Source organism: Caretta caretta, chromosome 3, assembly GCF_965140235.1.
Source record: "Caretta caretta isolate rCarCar2 chromosome 3, rCarCar1.hap1, whole genome shotgun sequence".
Lineage (NCBI taxonomy): Eukaryota > Metazoa > Chordata > Testudines > Cheloniidae > Caretta > Caretta caretta.
In genome coordinates, this window is record NC_134208.1 from 58,852,847 (window position 1) to 58,876,137 (window position 23,291).

A 23,291-nucleotide genomic window follows, 5' to 3' on the forward strand; every position below is an offset into this window, starting at 1 on the left:
GCAAAGTAATGGATGAAAGAAAATCAGAACTATGATTTTGTTTTTTTGCAAGCTATTATGCAGTGTTGCCTCTTCGGGATAAATATAGAGGTAAGTTATGATTGTTGTCTGTAAATACATATGGAGGATACTCAGCAGTGAGGGAGAAGAGCTATTTAAGCTGATGGACAATGTTGGCACAAGAACAAGTGGGTACAAACTGGCCATGGATAAAAACAGATTGGAAATTAGAAGGTTTCTAACCATCAGAGGAATGAGGTACAGGATCAGCCTTCTGGTAAGAGTAGTGGGGGCAAACAACCTAGCAAGTTTAAAGATGAAACTTATTAGTGGAGAGATTGGACTCAATGACCCAGGAGGTCATTTCCACTCCTGTGTCCTATACTCATATTTATGTGGCTGTAAAACATTTATACCTCCTACACACAGCCCTATTCATGGGTTGCAAATGCCAAAGCCACATGGGTACACAGCATGCAATCAAACTACAGGATGTAAATGTGTTTAGCACTTGGGTGCATATGTCTTTGCACTGGATTCCAAAATATAAAGTGGCTGTAGTTACTGTTGCACTATGATAGCACTAGCATTGCTAACTGCTTTTGTCACTAGATTGCTGTGTTACTAGTGTTCATCAGTGCTATCAGGATCGGCCTGCATTCTTCCACTTTCTGACCTCAAACACTCTGTTTCCATCAACTCCATGTTATATAATTATACTTAATAGTTATAGTCCTTTGTACTTGCAAAGTGGTATGGCAGCAAATCTTTGGAACATCTCTGAAAATACATAAATAGATAAAAGCAGTTAGTTGGGGGAGTCTATATCAAAGTCAGTAACCAACTTCTGTCAGCCACTGATGATTGTCCTTCACATAAAGGCAGCCTTAATAATCTGTTCTGTTTATACTGGTGCAACTCCATTGACTTCAGAACTGCACCAGTATAACTAGGAGTATAATATGGCCATTTGTCTGTAAATTTGTTTGCCTGTCATTGTTCTGCATCAAATCAATATTTTATTTTTACTACTGAATCACTGCTGCCTTCTTAGAAGCATAGAGCTTGTCTATAGTGTGTGGCACTGTGCATTGCAGTGGGCGTAGTTTGTAACACGCACTGTTTTGCACGCTAACTGGTCCACGTAGACCCTGTTGGTGCACACTAAAAGCTCCCTAGCACTTGTAGTGTAGAACTGTATTGTGTTAAAGTACATGAGGGAGCTTTTATTGTACACCAGCAGGGACTATGCAGACTAGTTAATGTGTAACATGGAAGTGCACTTGAGAAATCACATCCCCATAGTATGCATTGCTGCACTGTGTAGACAAGCGCATAGAAGTGAGAGCAGGAAAGTATGGATTATAGCTAGTTCTCCTGCTGTGCCCCTCGCCCCCCATTGAAAGTAGTCTGGCACCAATCAGACTTGAAATTGTGAAAAACTTGTCCTGTTGTCCCTTCTCCTCTACCACTAAGTCGCATAATTTAATTTAAATGTGCAAGTCTCATTTATTGTCCATGATTACTTTACCACCACTTTTCATAGCACCAGAAATTCCCAAGGAATAACTTCAAATGTTGATTCTTTATTAGATATTCTGATTTATAAAATATAAATGAAAATTTTAAAAAACACAATAGAATATTTCCTTAATTCTGCAGTTCAAATATTGGAAATCTATTGTTTATTTCATATTTAATTTCCTTTGAAAGGAAATCACTGCTTGCCTTATCAATCAGTTGCCTACTAAAAAGGTTATGTGTAGGAATAAAGAAGTGTGGAAGGTATGCGTTGTTGAGGCAGTCCAGAAAGTAATCCAAAAAATTTTGAAAACAGCTCTCAAGGTCTGTGAACAGCCATTGTTTGTCATCTGGCCAAAGGACACATGCTTGGAAAAAGGCAGTTTTGGCATGGTAGGAACAGAACTTGTCCAGCCCCCGTCTGTTTCCATGTTTTGTTTTAAGCTGATCCAGAAGATGCTTCAGAAGTTTCAGACAGTTTTTCCTGTTGAACAATAAGATGATATTACTGGGAAATGCCTTATGTATGCTAAATAAGTGTTTCTGGAAATGTTGTTAAAGTACAGAATATTTTGCTTTTGTGAGGCATTTGATGCTGATTCCTAACCAGTGGGATAAAGAATCTTGCCAATAATATTTTCCTATGAAGTATGAAAACACATTGCATTTTTGTAGGCCAGATTCATCCCAGGATTACATTAGCTTTTCCACAGGGCTCCCAAGATTGAAGGACTGCGTCCAAGGGAAGTTTCAGTGATGCATTATAATAGAAATTTCCTTCCACTGAGAGCCATCATAACCCAGAAACTGAGTAGTGTTGGCCAGTCATATGCTTCATTTAGTGCACTCCCCACAGCAGTTACCACCAGTGGGCAGTTTTGGAGACTGCTGCAAATTAAAGCTGCCCTTTTCTGACAAACTGATATACCACTGCCTTCCCTCGGACAGAAGGAGCCAATGGGTATGGGAAGGTGCAATTTACATGTGGTTGCACCAACAATAGAGAATCTGGCCCAGTCCATAAAACAATTTTTGAAATTACTGTTGTAGCCAAAAATAAAATGATTCTCCTAATAATTTGATGTCTTGTATGTCAAATCTAGAGAACTGACCAACACGAAGTAGACTCTCAAGGAGTTAGCTTTGTCTTTATATGCACACCTACTTGATGACTCTGTTTTCTCTCTTCCTATGCTTAGAATTATTAATGAAATTCAGAAGGGTTCATGATTTGTAAAACTACAGAATGCAAAATGGATTATCTGTCAAAAATCAATTCCTTAAATTATACTGTTTAAAACACCAAATGGATCTTCATGTATTTTCCTCTTTCCCCCCCCCACCCCCAACATACTAATTAATGAATTGCCTCAAATAGCTAACTTATTTAGTGTCCAATATCTAGTATATATAGTGAATCATAGAACATCAGGATTGGAAGGGACCTCAGGAGGTCTTCTAGCCCAACCCCCTGCTTAAAGCAGGCCCAATCCCCAACTAAATCATCCAGCCTGGGCTTTGTCAAGCCTGACCTTGAAAACCTCTCAAGAAGGAGATTCTGCCACCACCCTAGTAACGCATTACAGTGCTTCACCAGCCTCCCAGTGAAAAAGTTTTTCCTAACATCCAACCTAAACCTCCCCCACTGCAACTTGAGACCATTATTCCTTGTTCTGTCATCTGGTACCACTGAAACAGTCTAGATCCATCCTATCTGGAACCCCCCTTCAGGTAGTTGAAAGCAACTATCAGATCCCCCCTCATTCTTCTCTTCTGCAGACTAAACAATCCCAGTTCCTTCAGCCTCTCCTCATAAGTCATGTGCTCCAGACCCTTAATCATTTTTGTTGCCCTCCACTGGACTCCCCAATTTTTCCACATCCTTCTTGTAGTGTGGCGCCCAAAACTGGACACAGTACTCCACATGAGACCTCACCAATGTCGAATAGAGGGGAACGATCATGTCCCTCCATCTGCTGGCAATGCCACTACTTATACAGCCCAAAATACCGTTAGCCTACTTGGCAACAAGGGCACACTGTTTGACTCATATCCAGCTTCTTGTCCACAGTGGTGAAGTTCCTAATGGCTGAGCCAATAGACTTCCCAATCTAACAAACTGGGGCTAACTTTTTTTGATCAGACTTAGGAAGTGTGGGGAGGGATTGTTTTGGTTTTTTTGACAGATTTCATCTTTTTGCTTTATAATGCAAAAATGGGAAGTGAATTTGTGATGTAGTATGCCCCCATCTTCCTTAGACTTCAATGGAAGCCAGACATAGTCAGCACTGCACAAGATTGTATTTATTTGCCTACAACAGAAGGGTGTTGTGAGGATTAGGTGATCTGCATGAAGTGTTTTTCAAATAAAAAGGCTTCATAGAGGCTCACTATCATTCCTGAGTATGGGTTCTTGTTCTCTCACACCACAGATTAAATTCTAAATTTAGAAAGAACGAACACACTTGCTAGATTGATATAGTGGCTAAAAGAGACTTTAAAAAAGACATACGAAGTACTAACCTACAACACTTCACTCCCTTAGATTCACAACATGTCTTTGTGTTGCCATGGTTCTTTATCATGTCCTTTTCAATGTGTGAGAAAGAGAGTCGCCAGGTGTCTTCTAAATATGTATTAAAAGAATACAAACATTTTAACAACACTTTTACCCATTTAAAATATGAGTCTTACACAGTTTCTGTAGCTAAAGAAAAGTCATCCTGAAGTGAATTTATTTGGACATGTCTGCAACTTTTTTTTTTTTACTTTAAAAATATCAGTTTAATAATCTAATCCACAAAATGCTAAAATCCCCTAATGGTATGTTTTTTTTCATGATGTTCCTACAAGACAGAGTTATGGTTGTCTGGATACCTTAACTGCATTTCCATACCTAAATATGTTTGGATTTTCTTGAAGTGTAAATTTAACTCTTAATTTCCTGGGTTTACAATGCATGGTTTTGGGATAATTACAACACCCCAGGAAGTCTTCCATCTTTAAAATTACTTGAAATGTACTTTCAATCTTAAAACAATTTTTTGTTTTGGGATAAGCCAATTGCGGTAGTGTTTGGCATAACTTTATTTTTAAGACTTCTTCCACTGTCTATTGATTCTGACATGATCTTGTTTTAGGAGTACGCCTCTGTTACTCTCGCAATAGTACCCTGTTATCCACCCAAGGCAAGGCATTCAGTTTGAGTAAATTAACACCCATGAAGAATTAAATAGGCTTAAGCCACATTATTTTTATAGCACCAACACATGGCTATATGCTTCCCACCCAGTTATCGATCAGCTTTCTGCGCCATGAAGCACATAGTCACTGTTTTAAATTTAATTTTCCTATTACAGGAGATCAACATGACAAGGTAATACTACTCTCAAATAGCATTAGGTGAAATCTGTACTGAGCTTTTTAAAAAATAAATTCTGTAGCAAAGCCTTTCTTTAGCATAACACTTTCTTTTGCTGAAATATAGTAGAAAAAATGTCAGTTTCCCCCTAGATGTACTCTACTACCACAGATCATGATTGTGACAGCCAAGTTAAATAAAAATAATGGTAATGGTGCACTTATGAAGACCTGAACTTGATGGGGAAATCTAGTAAATTGCCCTGACAATGCAAAACATTGAGGTTTTAGATGTATTTTTGTGTAGACTAAATCACTCAACTTCACATACAGAAACTCATTTTGATGTTCTATTTGTGCAAAAGCATACTTTCTTTCATTCTCAATAGGTTTCTATTGTATAATCGAAAAAGGTGGCAAAAATACCTCTTCATGGCCATGGTTGGTAAGTACCACAATGTTCCAATATGGGAGGGTCTATCTCAAATTACTTCAATGTCAGACACGTCGATGTAAGAGCTTCAGGGTAGAAACTGTCTTTGTACAGAGCCTCCACAATACAAATAATAGCACAAGTTTAATAATTCAAAGATAGGGTTTTCTTAGATGATGGCTCTGATCCAGATGTAGCCACGGACAAGACAGACTAAGAGAAGAATAACAAGGAGTCCGGTGGCACCTTAAAGACTAACATTTATTTGGGCATAAGATTTCATGGGTAAAAGTGAAAAGTATGAATACAGGCATAAATATATATTGGCACATGAAGAGAAGGGAGTTACCTTACAAGTGGAGAACCAATGTTGAAGGCCAATTCAGTCAGGGTGGGTGTGATCTACTCCCAATAATTGATGAGGAGGTATCAATACCAAGAGAGGGAAAATTGCTTTTGTGGTGAGCCAGCCACTCCCAATCCCTATTTAAGCCCAAATTGATGGTGTTAAGTTTGCAAATGAATTGTAGCTCTGTAGTTTCTCTTTGAAGTCTGTTACTGAAGTTTTTTGTTGAAGGATGGCTACTTTTAAATCTGTTACTGAATGTCCAGGGAGATTGAAGTGTTCTCCTACTGGCTTTTGTATATTCCCATTCCTGATGTCTGATTTGTATCCATTTATCCTTTTATGTATTGGTTTACAACACTGGTTCTCCACTTGTAAGGTAACTCCCTTCTCTTCATGTGCCTATGTATATATTTATGCCTGTATCTATAATTTTCACCTCAGTCATCTGAAGAAGTGGGTTTTTTACCCACGAGAGCTTATGCGCAAATAACTCTGTTAGTCTTCAAGGTGCCACCGGACTCCTCGTTGTTTTTGTGGATACAGACTAACACGGCTACCCCTCTGTTAAGAGGAGAATACTGCATGCCCTGCTGACAAAGTAATACGTAGTTTCCCCTTATAACAGTTGGGTAATTACTAGTTGAGCAGAAGACCCCTCTCACATTTAAAAAAAAAAAAAAAGTTAGTTTGTATTCAAAATAAAAACAATACCTTTTAGCACTCTTCCATCCTTGGCATGTTTGGGTACTAGGTATATTGGCTTCCATTTATATTCTTGTTTGACTTTCCTTCCTAGCCATTTTTCAATTTTTAGGCCATCCTGTGTACTAGCAGGCCAGCTCTGACTCCGAACTTCCAAAGCCAGGATTATATCCACTGATATCTCCATTGGAGGATTCCCAATGCGAAGTGTTATTGCAGGGCTTCCAGCCTTTTTTTTATCCACAGTCACTTTCATTTCCGTTCCTATAAAAAAAAAAAAAAAAAGTAACAACTTTTCTTTAATAAGCTGAACTTTTTAATATTGGAGGAAACCATTTTTGAATGTTTTTTGTTTATTTAATTAGAATTTGCAGCTAAATCATGTCATATACAAAGCTTCAGTAATTGACTATTAGAGAATATATGAAGAGACTAAGTATTTTTAAATCAGTTTGTATAATGCAAATAGTTCATTTTTTTTTTAAGGTATGTGCAGAAAATTGACCAAGTAAACAAAGGAAGATGCATGAAACTACTTAGAACTCCATGAGGGACAAATAATTACGGGTTTCCCCCATCGAGAACAAATAACCAAGCCATTTTTGTAAGTAGCTTATGTAAAATTTTAACATAAGATTTCAGTATTTGACTAGCTGCATTAATATGCTACCATGTAATGAAAAGAAAGTGCCTTTCTAATATAACTGAAATTAAGGTGTTTTGGAGAGATCTTGTATTTGCAGTGAGTACTGATTCTAAAAGTGGAACGTTCTTGTGGTGTTTAGGAATATTTTTGTATGAATACAGTAGACCCATAGAACCCAATGTATTTTTATATTTAATATTGTAAATGTTAGTTGTTATGTTCACAATTTTCAACACACATACCTGTTAGCTAAAGGGGACTGTATTTTCTCACGTAGAGTATATTGTTAGTGTTACATTTGTTTTGGAAATAAATTGTCAAATTTAACTTTAGTGCCCTCGTGGCCAAGATGGAGTCTGCTCTGCAGGCAGCTCTGGCCAAGAGACGGCGCACGCAGGAATGCAGCAGGACAATTCCTTCCACCCCAGAGGCACCTGTTCCAAACCCCCCAGAGTGAACACACACACCCCCACAGGAAAAGTACAATGGATATAGCAAAGGGAGATATTTATTTACAGAGGGATGAGAGGAGAAAAACAACAAGGGGAAATGTAGGGGGAGCAGTAGAAAAGGGTTGCATCCAAACCAAGGCCCCACAGGCCCAGTGGTAGCACAATCTGAAAGGGCAGACACTGAGGAATGTGTCTGCACATAGAGCTCAGGAGTCCTGAGCAGAGTTCCAGTTCAATGGTGAGTCTTGGGTGCTCCTGGTCATCTTCGGCGGCAGTGAACTTTCCCCAACAGACCCCTCCGGTACCCTCTTCTGCCGCTCCCTGCAAAGCCACACAGAGCAACAACCTCCCCACTTAACTAACTAGCAGCCTCCCTCCTTATTCGCAATGCAGAGTCACAAGCCCCAGTACTCTCAGCCCCATGCAGCCCTGGGCAGCAGTGATACTGGGTCCAGTTCCAGCCTGTCCTTCTCGGGCAATTCCTCCCTGCCACCGTGCTCCTCCTGGCTCCCGTCCTGGGGTGTCCCCGATTGGCCACCCTGTACTTCCCAGGCTTCAGGCAGGTTCTCTCCCCTTCACTTTGTCCAGGGCCTCCCGGCTGCAGCCCTTCTCTCCCTGGGCTCCAGAGCCACACCCCCAAGTTTCCCTCCTTTCTCTCACTGCTCACCCTCCCCAATAGGAAAAAGATTTAAAGGGACCATGCTCTCTAAACCACAAGGGGTTACACAAATAAAATATTTAATGAATGAAGGTCATATTCTTCCCTAATTTCTGCATAACCCCCCTGCTGACATCAATGGGCATTCCATTATGTATAGTGCTTACTTTATATCTTGGTCTACACACCATAATTCAACATAGATTCACCCCTCTTTTCCATGTGAGTATCAACCCTGATTATAGCACCATATTCTTGAGCAAAAAATACTACACTGAAAAGCAAGACACTGAATTTTTCACAAGATCCACATTCACTGACCTGGTCCATTAGGGACAAGGTTATTTGAACAGTTTAATGCTGACGTAAAAGAACCTCAGACGTCAAAAACCGTATCAGTCATTTCAGCGCTACAACAATCAGTCTCTGGAGTTATTTTACAAACTTATAAGTTTGAATGTTTCTAGCACCTTGCTGGAAGAAAAAACTGCTTTGTTTTAAGAGGGACAGGATAAGTTTAGAAACTACAGAAAGCTTACTTCCAGTAAAAATGTAAGAACGCTTGGTATAAAGCAGAAGAAATTGAGTCAGTATATGGGATAAGGATTTTTTCAAATACTTCTGCAAACTTGTTTAAGCCATCTGTTGTTTTCATAATGTGACTGGCCTGAATTAAACTCTAATTTGTTTTATCCCTAAGAGACTGACTGTATTTGGGGGAAATATTAGAATCTGAAACACTTATTTTTAAGTCTCCACATTTCCAGAGCTCATTAAGCAGACTCTATTGGGGAGTTGTCCTATACAAAGAATATTCTAAAGAAAGTCTTCTTGAGTTAATACAATTGTTACAGTCCAAGTTTTATACCTAGAAACTGTATTTTCTGTACAGCTAGTTAGGACAACATACTTTTAAAAAGAACTATTTCATTGAGACAAGATAAGGAATGAGTGGTCTGCCACAGACGCATTAGTTAAAAATTCTTATTAAACTTTTGAAGCTCAGGAGGAACAGCAAAAATGAAGGGAAAAATATATAGCTACCTTTTAGTCTCTTTTGCTGGAGGCTCAACACCAAGACCTTTGCACAAGGTCATGTTGAATGAGTCAGGTGGCAGGTGTATACACGGCTTTAGACCGTACCCTGAATGTCCTTCATTTCAATTTGCAAAAACAGCTTGCTGCATAAGAACGGAGTCAGGCAGAACCCTTCCACTGCACACTCTGTGGAGTGAATCAGGCCCTGTATGTCTGTGGTTGCTCTTCTCTTGTTGCTCTTGCAACAAGAAAAAGCTCATATATAGGTTTTTCTAGCATTTTGTGCACGCATCTATGAAGGCACTGTTGACAGGAACAAAAGTTGTATGTACAACACTACTTACAGTGATTTATATGTACAGAGATTAATGTGAACAGTAATACCTGTAAGTGAAAATATTATCCACTGAATACTTACTTGTCATGCTCTTTACAATTTCTTTAATAATGTTCCTCAGGGCAAAAAGCATCTTACAGGCTGCTAATGTTCCATCTTCCTGTATAAATTTGTCCAGATCATTTCCTTGAGGATTTCTTTTAAGTCTCACATAATAAAAGGCACCAGAGCCATCACATTGTTCCAGTTCAACTCTAGGAGCTGGCATTGTAAACATGATATCGAACTCATTTGGTGCAGAAATCTGTGAATCATAGAAATACAATGCTTACTGAGTTTTGTTATTACAGGTAAAGTTTTAGCCTGCATTTCCATTATAAATACCTCTATGAACTTTATTCTCCCATCCACTTCCATGTGCAGTGATGAGGGGAACAAATGTATGGTAATTTGCAATAAATTAAGACCAGGGAACCCTCAACAGGAGAAAGACAATACAACCCTGTCAGGCAGATACTCTTATCAACTCTTACTGGAAGTTTTATTTTTGGATGGCTGTAGATTAGAAGTGATTTAATCATTCTGTTAGAGTGGGGTAAGCAACACATTTCATAAAGTGAAACTGGAACAACTTACACAACATCGATATAAAAGGCCTAAGTGCAGCAAGAAGAGACAGACCCAAATTATGCTGCTCAATTCTCCCTCCCTCTTATTGAAGTTAGTAGTAATTGTTCCTCACATAGGTACTGATAGGCTGTAATCAAGTCACCTCTAAACCTTTGCTTTGTTAAGATAAATAGATCCATCAAGCTCAATCGCTGAGGCATGTTCTTCTAATCCTTTAATCATTCCCATGGTTCTCCTCTGAAACCTCTTCAATATATCAACATTCTTCTTGAATTCTGATAACATCCACAGCAGGGGTCTCAAACTCCCGGCCCGTGGGCCATCTGCAGCCCGAGAACCTCCCCAATGTGGCTCACAGGGCTCCAGGAATTCTGGGGCCGGGTCTCTCTTAGCCCTGCCTGCTGCTCCCGCGCGTCCCCCGGGCTATTTACAATGGCCCAAGCACTAGCCACGGGCAGTGTAGCAGAGTTGAGCGGCTTTCTGCACGCTCACTCCATGTGTCTGTCAGCCCCAGGGTGGGGCGGAGCTGTGCCTCCACGTGCTGCCCCCATCCCGAGCACTCCTGCGGCCAATGGGAAGCTGTGAGGGCTGTGCCTGGGGGGCAGCAGCGCGTGGAGGCCCCCGGCCCACCCTGCCTTGGAGCCCCAGGTAAGCGCTGCACCCCCTGATCCCCTCCCCATGTACCCCCTCCCATCCCCAAATTCCCTGCCAGAGCCTGCACCCCCTCCCCACACCCTTCTGCCCCAAACTCCCTCCTAGAGCTTGCACCCCATTCCCCTTCCCATACACCCTCTCCTGCCCCCAAACTCCCTCCCAGAGCCTGCACCCTTCCCCCTGCCCAGAGCCTGCAACCCTACCCCCTCCTCGTGCGCCCTCACCCTCCGCCCCAGCCCAGAGCCTGCACCCAGCACGCAAACTCCATCCAGGAGCCTGCACCCCAGACCTCCTCCCCTACCCAAACTCCCTCCCAGAGCCTGCACCCCAATCCCTTAACCCAGACCGCCTCCCTCACCCAAACTCCCAAAGCCTTAGGCAGATATGGGGGCAGAGATTGGAGAGGGCGGAGTTTTGGGGAGTGGGTTCTGGGCAGTATGAGTGACATTATTGGCCTGCTGGGAGAATCTGAGGACTGGCACTGGCCCTAAGGTAAATTGAGTTTGAGACCCCCTTGTCGGGGTTCCTTCCCCACTCTGGGGTACAGATGTGGGGACCCACATGAAAGACCCCCTAAGCTTATTCTTACCAGCTTAGGTTAAAACTTCCCCAAGGCACAGATTCCTTTCTTGCCTTGGGATTGCTGCCACCACCAAGTGACTTAACAAACTATCAGGGAAAGGATCACTTGGAGTCCTATTCCCCCAAGCCTATACACCCCCTTTCCTGGGGAGGCTTGAGAATAATATCCTAACCAATTGGTTACAAAATAATCAAAAAACCAAACCCCTGGGTCTTGGAACAATGGAAAAATCAGTCACGTTCTTAAAAAGAAGGATTTTATTAAAAGAGAAAAAGGTAAAAGAATCACCTCTGTAAACTTCAGTTGGTAGTTAACCTTACAGAGTAGCAGAAAATTCAAAGAGCACAGAGGAACCCCCTCTAGCCTTAGTTTCAAAGTTACAACAAAACAGGGATAAACCTCCCTCTAGCAAAGGGAAAATTCACAAGTTGAGAAAACAAAGGTAAACTAATACGCCTTGCCTGGCTGTTACTTACAAGTTCGAAATATGAGAGACTTGTTCAGAAAGATTTGGAGAACATGGATTGATGTCCGGTCCCTCTTAGTCCCAGGAGCAAACGGCACAGGAAAACAAAGAACCCCAAACAAAATCTCTTCCCTCCCCCCCCAACCAGATTTGAAAGTATCTTTTATCCCCATTGGTTCCTTTGGTCAGGTGCTAACCTTGAGATTCTTAACCTCTTACAGGTAAGGAGGAATTTAGGCTACCCCTATGGTTATGACACACCCCACAAATCACAGATGGTGTCGGACAGCCGGTACCACACTGGCTGTGATTTCTTCCTGGAGCTCTAGGAGAAAACAGAGTTGATAAGACCCATGCACCTCTAGACATACTACTGATTATATAAAAACTAACACTATGTCCCACATTTCAAGAACAATTTAACCAGCTGATTCTGGGAAACTTTCACGGGAGAGTGCATCAGTTACTTTGTTAGAAGTCCCTGAAATATGTTGTTTTTCAAAATCAAAATCTTGGAGAGCTTAACTCCACCGAAGAAGTTTTTTGTTACTGTCCTGGACGGTGTGAAGCCACTTCAGCGCAGCATGGTCAGTTTGTAGTTGGAAACGCCGTCCCCAAATGTATGGGCGTAGCTTTTCCAGCACGTACACAATAGCGTAGCATTCCTTTTCGCTGATTGACCAGTGGCTTTCCCACTCAGACAGTTTCTTGCTGAGAAACATGATGGGGTGGAATTCTTGATCCAGTTCTTCCTGCATTAAAACTGCTCCCACACCTCGCTCAGATGCATCTGCGGTCACTAGGAACGGTTTGTCAAAGTCTGGGACCCTTAGTACAGGGTCAGACATGAGTGTCGCTTAAAGCTGGTTAAAGGCCTTCTGACACTCCTCAGTCCACTGAACTGCATTTGGCTGGTTCTTTCTGGTTAGGTCTGTCAGTGGGGCGGCGATTTGGCTGTATTGCGGTACAAATCGTCTGTAATACCTGGCCAAGCCTAAGAAGGATTGGACCTGTTTCTTTGACTTTGGGACAGGCCACTTTTGGATAGCATTCACTTTGGCCTGTAGGGGATTGATAGTTCCTTGACCCACCTGTTGTCCAAAGTAAGTTACTCTGTTTAGGCCAATTTGACATTTTTTAGCCTTAACAGATAGCCCTACCTCTCTTATGCTCTCAAAGACTTCCTGGAGATGCTCCAGGTGTTCTTCACATGAATCAGAAAATATGGCCACATCGTCCAGATAGGCAACTGCAGATTCTCCCAATACCGCTAGGAGACTATCTAGAAGTTTCTGGAAGGTGGCAGGTGCATTTCTCAGCCCGAAAGGGAGCACATTAAATTCATGCAGCCCTACATGGGTGATGAAGGCTGATCCTTCCTTGGCGGATTCATCTAGCGGTACTTGCCAGTACCCCTTGGTTAAGTCTAAGGTAGAGATGAACTGGACACATCCCAGTTTCTCCAGTAGCTCATCTGTGTGTGGCATTAGCTAGTTGTCTGGGCGAGTTACAGTATTTAGCTTACAGTAGTCCACGCAAAAGGGTATTTCCCCATCCGGTTTGGAGACTAGAAGTACTTGAGATGCTCATGCACTGTTAGAGGGGCTGATTACACCTATCTGTAGCATGTCCTGGATCTCCTGTTCTATAGCAGCTTTGGCTTGAGGTGCCACCTGGTAAGTCTGGGCTCTACTTGAGCGAGCATTACCTGTGTCAATGGAGTAGTAGGCCCGTTGTGTCCATCCTGGGGTGGCTGAGAACATCAGCGTGAAGCTAGTTCACAGCTCCTTGATTCGCTGGCGCTGCATGCATCCGAGGGTCAGTGAGAGGTTTACCTCTTTCACGCCCCTGTCACTTTTCCCTTCGTAGTAAACACCTTCAGGCCACTCAGCGTCATCTCCTCCCTGGGCTGTAAACTGACAAACCTTCAATTCTCTGGAATAGAAGGGTTTTGAGAATTAACATGGTACACTCAAGGGTTGAGGTGGGGGATGCTATGAGATAGTTGACAGCTCCCAGGTGCTCTTGGACCGTAAATGGCCCTTCCCATGATGCTTCCATCTTATGGGCCTGAAGCGCCTTCAAGACCACGACCTGGTCGCCTACTTTAAAGGACAGCTTTCTGGCATGTTTATCATACGAGGCCTTTTGCTCTTCCTGAGCATCTTTTAGGTTTTCTTTAGCAAGGCCTAAAGAGGTTCAGAGGGTGTTTTGTTGGTTGGTTACAAAGTCCAGAATGTTAGTTCCTGGAGAAGGAGTAAAACCCTCCCACTGCTGCTTCACCAACTGTAATGGCCCCTTAACCTTGCGGCCTTACACAAGTTCAAATGGTGAAAACCCTAAATTGGGATGTGGTACAGCCCTGCAGGCAAAGAGCAACTGCTGTAACACTAGATCCCAATCACTGGAGTACTCATTTACGAATTTACGTATCATGGCCCCCAAAGTTCCATTAAACTTCTCCACCAGGCCATTTGTTTGATGGTGGTAAGGGATGACAACCAAGTGGTTCACCTCATGAACTTCCCACAGGCTTTTCATGGTCCCTGCCAGGAAATTAGTTCCCGAATCCATAAGGATGTCGGGGGGCCAACCTACCCTGGCAAAAATGTCTGTTAGTGCCTGGCACACGCTTTTAGCCCTGGTGTTGTTTAGAGCTACTGCTTCCAGCCCTCGGGTAGCAAAATCCATGAAAGTCAGTATGTACTGCTTTCCTCTGGGTGTCTTCTTTGGGAAAGGACCCAGAATATCCACAGCTACTCGCTGAAATGGGACCTCAATTATGGGGAGTGGCTGGAGAGGGGCTTTGACCTGGTCTTGGGGTTTTCCCACCCTTTGGCACACCCCACAAGACGGGACATAGGTAGAAACATCCTGGCCCATTCCCTCCCAGTGGAATGACCTTCCCAAACGGTCTTTGGTCCTGTTCACCCCAGCATGGCCACTAGGATGATTGTGGGCTAAGCTCAAGAGCTTTTCCTGGTACTTAGGTGGAACTACCAATTGTCTCTGAGGGTGCCAGTCTTCCTGGTGCCCACCAGAAAGAGTTTCCTTGTATAAAAGTCCTCTTTCTACAACAAACTGGGATCAATTAGAAGAGCTGAGAGGCAGTGGGTTGCTCTGTGCTGCCGTCTAAGCTCCCTGGAGGCTTTCATCTGCTTCCTGTTCAGCCTGGAACTGTTCCCTTGATTCTGGAGACATCAGTTCCTCACTGGATTGTGGACCTGGGCTCGGTCCCTCTGGAAGCGATGCAGATGATGGGGCTGTTTCCATTGACTGTGAATCGCTCTCCGCTGGTGCACTATGTGGTATTTCAGGCTCTGGCTGAGCCTCTTGTGTAGGGTTATCTGGTGCTGCTGCCAGTGCAGGCTCGGTGGTGTCCTCTGGTGTTGAAGTTGTAGATGGGTTTGTCAGCGCTAGACTCAATGCTGGCAACGGTTCTGGTGCTGCTTGCTTTGCCAGTTCTGCTTCTGAGACTGGCTTTGGCTGGGTCTCTGGGACTGGATCCACTATGGCTGTTGCAGTCGTTGGCAGGGGATCCGGTTCTATCACCTCTGTCTGGGTCTCTGGTAACACAGACGGGGCCTTGGTGGAAGGCTCAGGAACAGGGAGAGGTGTGAAAGCTTGCTTAGTCTGGCTGCGGGTGACCATTCCCACCCTCTTGGCTAGCTTCACATGGTTGGCCAAATCTTCCCCCTGCAGCATGGGAATGGGATAAACATCATAGACTGCAAAAGTCCACATTCTTGACCAGCCCACGTACTGGACAGGCAACTCAGCTGTAGGTAAGTTTAAAGATTTTGACATGAATGGTTGAATTGCCACTTGGGCCTCTGGGTTGATGAATTTGGGGTCCACTAAGAATTGGTGGAGAGCTGACACCTGTGCTCCAGTGTCCCTCCACGCTGTAACCTTCTTCCCGCCCACACTCACAGTTTTCCTTCGCTCTGAGGGTACCTGGGAGGCATCTGGGCCTGAGGACCTTGGGTGTGACTCCGGTGTTATGAACTGCAGTATATTGGAGTTCTTGGGGCAGTTGGCCTTCACATGCCCCAGCTCATTACATTTAAAACATCGCCCAGCTGACTGGTCACTGGGGCGAGGTGGGTTGCTGGAGAATGGTGTAGTGGGACAATAAGCTGTCTGGGTTTTTCCTTGGGATGTAGGTGGGGCCGTGGGTTGCCCTCAATGACAGGGATTTGTTTCGGGTTGCCCCTTCTAATATTCGCTCCAACTGCTACTAGATTTTTTCTTTTCTGCCACCTCCACCCATTTGGCTCCAATCTCCCCTGCCTCGACAACAATTTTGGGCTTCCCATCTAGGATGTACCTTTATATTTCCTCAGGAACACCCTCTAAGAACTGCTCCATTTGCATTAGGAAGGGCAACTCTTCTGGAGATTTAACATTTGCTCCTGATGTCCAGGCATCCCAATGTTTCACAATGTGGTAGGCATGTCTGGTAAATGACACGTCTGGTTTCCACCTTAGGGCTCTGAACCGCCGACGGGCATGCTCGGGTGTTAGCCCCATTCTGATTCTGGCCTGTTTTTAAAAAGTTCATAACTGTTCATGTGTTCCTTAGGCATTTCAACCACCACCTCAGCTAAGGGTCCACTGAGCTGCGGCCTCAGCTCTATCATGTACTGATCTGTAGAGATGCTGTACCCAAGGCAGGCCCTTTCGAAACTTTCTAAGAAGGCCTCGGTATCATCGCCTGCCTTGTAGATGGGGAACTTTCTGGGATGGGAAGAGGTACGTGGAGAAGGATTGCTAGGGTTGTCTGGTATATTCTGCTTAGCCCTTGCCATCTCTAATGCCAGTGCATGCTTCCTCTCTTTTTCCCTCTCCTCCTCAGCATGCTTCCTCTCTTTTTTTCTTTCTCCTCCATAGCTCTCTTGTGGGCAGCCTCTTTGGCTTTCTCTTCTCTTTCAGCAGCTTCTTTCTCGAGTTGTTTTAATTCGATCAGTCTACTATGTTCCTTTTCTTTCTCTTGTGCTTTGAATCTGGCTAATTCCAGTTTTTTCTGGACATCACTTTCTGTCACAATCCTAGCCTTTTTGTGTTTAACCTAGCTATACCCGAGAGTTAGAAAGAAAAAAAAAACCCAGCTTGTGAATTCCTTTGCTACTGTAACTTGACCCCTCTGCCTTCAGGCAGAGAAAAAAAACTCTTAACTGCTCTCAGCAAAAACCTGTTTCCAAGCAGCCAAAAGGAAAGAAAAATTAGTCCTTTTAAAATCCTGCTGTGCTTTTGGGTTCAAAAATGATCCCACCACTCTGCCACCATGTCAGGGTTCCTTCCCCACTCTGAACGCTGGGGTACAGATGTGGGGACCCACATGAAAGACCCCCTAAGCTTAGGTTAAAACTTCCCCAAGGCAGATTCCCTTCTTGCCTTGGGATCGCTGCCACCACCAAGTGATTTAACAATCAGGGAAAGGACCACTTGGAGTCCTATTCCCCCAAGCCTATATACCCTCTTTCCTGGGGAGGATTGAGAATAACATCCTAACCAATTGGTTACAAAATGATCAAAAAACCAAACCCCTGGGTCTTGGAACAATGGAAAAATCAGTCATGTTCTTAAAAAGAAGGATTTTATTAAAAGAGAAAAAGGTAAAAGAATCACCTCTGTAAACTTCAGTTGGTAGTTAACCTTACAGAGTAGCAGAAAATTCAAAGAGCACAGAGGAACCCCCTCTAGCCTTAGTTTCAAAGTTATAACAAAACAGGGATAAACCTCCCTCTAGCAAAGGGAAAATTCACATGTTGAGAATACAAAGGTAAACTAATACGCCTTGCCTGGCTGTAACTTACAAGTTCGAAATATGAGAGACTTGTTCAGGAAGTTCTGGAGAACATGGATTGATGTTCAGTCCCTCTTAGTCCCAAGAGCGAACGGCACAGAAAAACAAAGAACCCAAAACAAAACCTCTTCTCCCGCCCCAGATTTGAAAGTATCTTTCAAATATACATAAAAAATGATGGGGTCTAAATTGGCTGTTACCATTCAAGAAAGAGATCTTGAAATCATTGGGGATAGTTCTCTGAAAACATCCACTCAATGTGCAGCGGCAGTTTAAAAAAAAAAAAAAAAGCAAACAATGTTGGGAATCATTAAGAAAGAGATAGTATCATATTGCCTCTATCTAAATCCATGATATGCTCACAATTTGAATACTGTGTGCAGATCAGATGTTGTCGCTCCATCTCAAAAAAAATATATTGGAACTGGAAAAGGTTCAGAAAAAGGCAACATAAATGATTAGGGGTATGGAACAGCTTCTGTATAAGGAGAGATTAATAATACTGGGACTTTTCAGCTTGGAAAAGAGATGACTAAAGGGGGATATGATAGAGGTCTGTAAAATCATTACTGGTGTGGAGAAAGTAAATAAGGAAGTATTATTTACTCCTTTTCATAACACAAGAACTAGGGGTCACCAAATGAAATCAATAGGCAGCAGATTTAAAACAAACAAAAGGAAGTATTTCTTCACACAACGCACAGTCAACCTTGGAACTCTTTGCCGAGGATGTTGTGAAGGTCAAGATTATAACAAGGTTCAAAAAAGAACTAGATAAGTTCATGGAGATAGATCCATCAATGGTTATTAGCCAGGACGGGCAGGGATGGTAGCCCTAGCCTCTGTTTGCCAGAAGCTGGGAATGGGTGACAGGGGATGGATCACTTGGTTATAACCTGTTCTGTTCATTCCCTCTGGGGCACCTGGCATTGGCTACTGTAGGAAGACAGGATACTGGACTAGATGGACCTTTGGTCTGACCCAGTGTGGCTGTTCTTATGTTCTCTGACCTCCATGTAATCTGTTTATCTCATGGTCTTCTGAAATTCACTCCACTCCAAGACAAATGAGACTCCATACTCTGGATGTTGTAAGAGCATGTTTTTTATTTAGACAGGACTAAACCATTTGGATACACGCACAGGCTGTTTGTGGTGTGTGCCAGAAGAATTAAGGGATAACTAGCGTCAGCTCAGACTGTGTTAAAACTTGTTATCCCCAGCCATGAAGGATCCATCTCGACATGTTAGAGTTTACTCTTCCTGTCCCCACCACGCAGGCTTTCTCATATATAAAGACTATCCACAATGATCAATACCCCTATTACCTGCAACCTGGATAATTGTAACTGACTGTATCTATAGTTGAACATCAGAACAATGTAAAGGCTTCAGCTAGGGCAAACCACAGCTATTCGCTGCCTGCGTGTCTTAGGTACCATGAGCAAATCAAGCCTGTGCTCCAGTTTTTCCACCTGCTCCCAGTCTAAATGGACTAATGGAGCAGGTCTCAGCTACATTATCTTCATCTATGTGAACCATCAGGACAACTGTGTTCCTCTAGAACTATTAATGCAGAGCACAAACTGTATGAGATCTGGAGCTGTCTCTTAATCAACAGGAACTAATTCAACAAACTTCCTGAAGAAATTAGAGTAAACCAGTTTGAGTATCTTTTGTAAAATCTGGAAAATTTTATTAAGGAGGAAAGCCTCCCCACCCCTATAACAAAACTGTTTTTACAACATCAATCTCCCTCCCTCCCAACTAGCCCCCACGAGTGCTGCCCAGAGGATTCAGGAGGCCTGGGGTAAAGCAATTTCACGGGCCCCTTCCATAAAAAAAAAGTTGCAATACTATAGTATAGTATATTGCCCTGGGGAAAATTGCCCCAGCCGGGTGGTTCTGGCCCCCACTATCCATGTAACCCCAAAGGGAGACAAAACAGATTTTATGAAACCTGCTAGGAACCTGGGAGTACTCAAATCTATGGTTATGGTCACCAATATAAAATGCATAGCTAGAAGGAATATAATTAGCCATTATGGGAAAGAGAGTGCAGTGAAAGTGTCCCTGTAAGATAATGTGCTGTACCTGAAAGGCACAAAGAGCACTTGAGCAGGAGAGTGGGGTGGGAGGAGGTATTTTTTCATGCTTTGTGTGTATATAAAAAGATCTTCTACACTTTCCACAGCATGCATCCGATGAAGTGAGCTGAGCTATTACCAGCAGGAGAGTGAGTTTGTGTGTGTATGGGGGTGGGAGGGATGTGAGAAAACCTTGATCTATGCAGGAAATAGCCCGACTTGATTATGTAAAGAGTTGTCACTTTGGATGGGCTAGCACCAGCAGGAGAGTGAATTTGTGTGGGGGGGTGGAGGGTGAGAAAACCTGGATTTGTGCTGGAAATGGCCCACCTGTTGATCACTTTAGATAAGCTATTACCAGCAGGACAGTGGGGTGGGAGGAGGTATTGTTTCATATTCTCTGTGTGTATATAAAGTCTGCTGCAGTTTCCACGGTATGCATCTGATGAAGTGAGCTGTAGCTCACGAAAGCTCATGCTCAAATAAATTGGTTAGTATCTAAGGTGCCACAAGTACTCCTTTTCTTTTTGCGAATACAGACTAACACGGCTGTTACTCTGAAACCTGAGCCACTATAGTTTCAGAAGCTGCTGCAACAGAAGCAAGGGCTGTGCCATGCTGGGACAATTTGAATGGAGACAATTTTAAGTAAGAATCAGGGACAGAAAAGGACCCTGAAGCGTATCTGAAAATCTGTTCCAGGGAGGGAGGCTGGAGGTGGCAGAAGATTGAGTCACATCACAACTGGAAGGTTTCAGAGTAGCAGCCATGTTAATCTGTATCCGCAAAAAGAAAAGGAGGACTTGTGGCACGTTAGAGACTAACAAATTTATTTGTGCATAAGCTTTCGTGAGCTACAGCTCACTTCATCGGATGCACGCAACTGGAAGTGCCCTAGTCATGCTAGGTCAGGGGTGGGCAAAGTATGGATAAATTGGAGAGAGTCCAGCGCAGGGCAACAAAAATGATTAGGGGTCTGGAACATATGAGTTATGAGGAGAGGCTGAGGGTGCTGGGATTGTTTAGCCTGCAGAAGAGAAGAATGAGGGGGGATTTGATAGCTGTTTTCAACTACCTGAAAGGGGGTTCCAAAGAGGATGGCTCTAGACTGTTCTCAATGGTATCAGATGACAGAACGAGGAGTAATGGTCTCAAGCTGCAGTGGGGGAGGTTTAGATTAGATATTAGGAAAAACTTTTTCACTATGAGGGTGGTGAAACACTGGAATGCGTTACCTAGGGAGGTGGTAGAATCTCCTTCCTTAGAGGTTTTTAAGGTCAGGCTTGACAAAGCCCTGGCTGGGATGATTTAACTGGGAATTGGTCCTGCTTTGAGCAGGGGGTTGGACTAGATGACCTTCTGGGGTCCCTTCCAACCCTTATATTCTATGATTCTATGATTCTATGGCCCATGGGCCGGACCCGGCCTGTCAGGGCTTTGGATCCGGCCCACAGGATTGCCAGCCCTCTGGCACCGCAGGCCCTGCACCACTCCCAGAAGCAGCTGGCACCACGTCCCTGCGGCCCCTGGAGGAGGGGGAACAGAGAGCTCCGCACGCTGCCCTCACCTGCAGGTACCTCTCCCTGCAGTTCCCAGTGGCCAGGAATGGGGCATGTCGCTGCAACCCCGGAGCCACTCCAGGTAAACAGTGCTGGGCCGGAGCCCACACCCCAACCCCCTTCTGCACCCTGCACCCTAACTTCCTGCCCTGAGTCCCCTGCTGAGCCCCACCCTGCACCCCAACCCCCTGCCCTAGGCACCCTCCCGCACTCCTCCCTGCACCCCTTCCTGCACCCTGAGCCCCCTCGTACACCCTGCACCCCTCCTCTGCCCCAAGCCCTTGCCCTGAGCCCGTTCCTGCACACGGCACCCCCAAACACACACTCTGCACTCCCTCCCACAACCCAACCCCCTGCCCCAGACCTACATTCATGGCCCTGCATGCAATTTCCTCACCCAGATATGGCCCTCCGGCCAAAAAGTTTGCCGCCCCTGTGCTAGGTCCTACATTAATCGTGTCCGCTGGCGATGAAGTGCTTAAGCCCCTGCCCGTTTCTCCTCACCTTGACATGCTCGTAGTAGCTACCGGTGCCCAGAATCTCAAGTGAGCTGAAACTGCCCTCCCGGGCTCTGATCGCTGACAGCAGCGCGCGGATGAGCTGGTTCACACGCTCCGAGGCCTCCGACGTGTCCTGCCGGCCCAGGCTCAGTGTCTTCAGCACATCCCGGAGCGGCCGGGCTCCCACTCCACCTGACTTGGCACCGACGCCGCTCTCTGCCCCCCTGCAGCAGGCGGCAGCTACGGCGGGCGGCTCTCGGGGGGCGGACGCTTTTGTTTTAGGGGCAGCGCCCGTCTGTCTGCGGGCAGAGCCCTTCCTAGGGGGGACGGCTCCCTGCCTACTGGGGATAGCGATACCCTCTCCCGGGGCAGAGCCCTTCCCTTTGGGGACACATCCCATCTCGCTGAGAGCAGGTCCCTTCGCTGCGCGGGATCTGGCAGATGTGGCGCCCTGCGGGTCAACGGGCGGAGGGGCGTCTCTGGGGTTAGGGGTTTTGGCATGCTCACCAGGAGGCCGAGCGTCCCCGCCCCCCGCCCCAGCTCGCCCCCCGCCCCGGGCAGGGGGCTGGGCGCGCTGGCTCCGAGGGGGCTCAGGAGCGCTGCTCTGACTCGCCGCCTTTCTCGAGCCTCTCGCTCGCCTGGCCCCGGCGCACTGGTCCCCCATGGCTCAGCGCGCACCGCCTCCCGCGCCCGCCTGGCTCCGGGCTCTGAGGCGCCAAGCGCGAGCCCAGGCTCAGGCAAGTTCCCTTCCGGGGCCGGGGCGCGCCGCTGGAGAAACGAAACTCAGCGCGGGGCACGACCCTGTTCCCGCCGCTGGCTGCTGGGGACAGCGGCACCGCCCACGCCACAACCGGCCGGGCTTTCCCGGGCGCATGAGCAGCGAGGCCAGCCGCGGGGCGCGGTGTTGTGGGGGGCGTTAGGTAAACGCGGGCGGCCAGGGCACAGCGGAGCCCAAGGCAGCGGGTCAGCCAACTCTGGCGGCTCCAGTCAGCATTGTTGACCGGGCAGTTAAACGTCCGGTCGGCCTCTCCTAGCAGGGCAGGCAGGGTCCCTGCCCGGCTCCCAGAAAGCTACTGGCATCTCCCTCTGGCTCCTAGGCTTAGGGGTGGCCAGGGGGACTCTGGGCTGCACACACACACACACACACCGCAGGCTCTGCAGCTCCCATTGGCTGCCAACCGTGCTCAATGGGAGCTGCGGGGGCAGCGCCTGCAGGCAGGGGCAGCGCACAAAGCCGCCTGGCTGCGCCTCAGCCTAGGAGCCACAGCAACCTGGAGGCCGCTTTCTGGGAGCCCACACCCTGAACCCTTCCCATGCCCCAACCTCCTGCACCCTAAGCCCCCTCTTGCACTGCAAACCCCTCATCCCCAGCCCCACCCCAGAGCCTGCACCCCCAGCCCAGAGCCCATACCCCCTCCTACACCTCAACGCCCTGCCCCTGCCTGGAGCCCCTTTGCATTCCAAACCCCTTGGCCCCAGCCCAGAGCCCCCTCCTACACCCCAAACCC

General features: G+C 45.6%; 1 protein-coding gene across 1 annotated transcript; it reads right to left on the reverse strand.

Annotated features, from left to right (window-relative positions):
* Positions 1 to 1,566: 1,566 nt before the first annotated feature.
* On the reverse strand, positions 1,567 to 22,605 carry CGAS (cyclic GMP-AMP synthase). The gene is made up of 5 exons (XM_048845930.2): positions 21,788 to 22,605; positions 9,578 to 9,800; positions 6,375 to 6,629; positions 4,045 to 4,147; positions 1,567 to 2,005 (listed from the first exon to the last, which is right to left on the reverse strand). Exons 1-5 carry the CDS (start codon positions 22,445 to 22,447, stop codon positions 1,651 to 1,653), a joined length of 1,596 nt encoding a protein of 531 aa, XP_048701887.2. The 5' UTR covers positions 22,448 to 22,605; the 3' UTR covers positions 1,567 to 1,650.
* Between the last annotated feature and the right edge of the window lie 686 nt (positions 22,606 to 23,291).

Bases quoted from the DNA above. Each gene is read 5' to 3' on its own strand.
- CGAS (XM_048845930.2), bottom strand. From the start codon at position 22,447: ATGGGGGACCAGTGCGCCGGGGCCAGGCGAGCGAGAGGCTCGAGAAAG. The intron at 4,148-6,374 runs GTATTGTTTTTA...ATACATATTTAG, and splicing joins GGATGGAAGAGTGCTAAAAG to AAGACACCTGGCGACTCTCT. The intron at 2,006-4,044 runs GTTAGTACTTCG...ATTGTTCAACAG, and splicing joins AAGGGAGTGAAGTGTTGTAG to GAAAAACTGTCTGAAACTTC.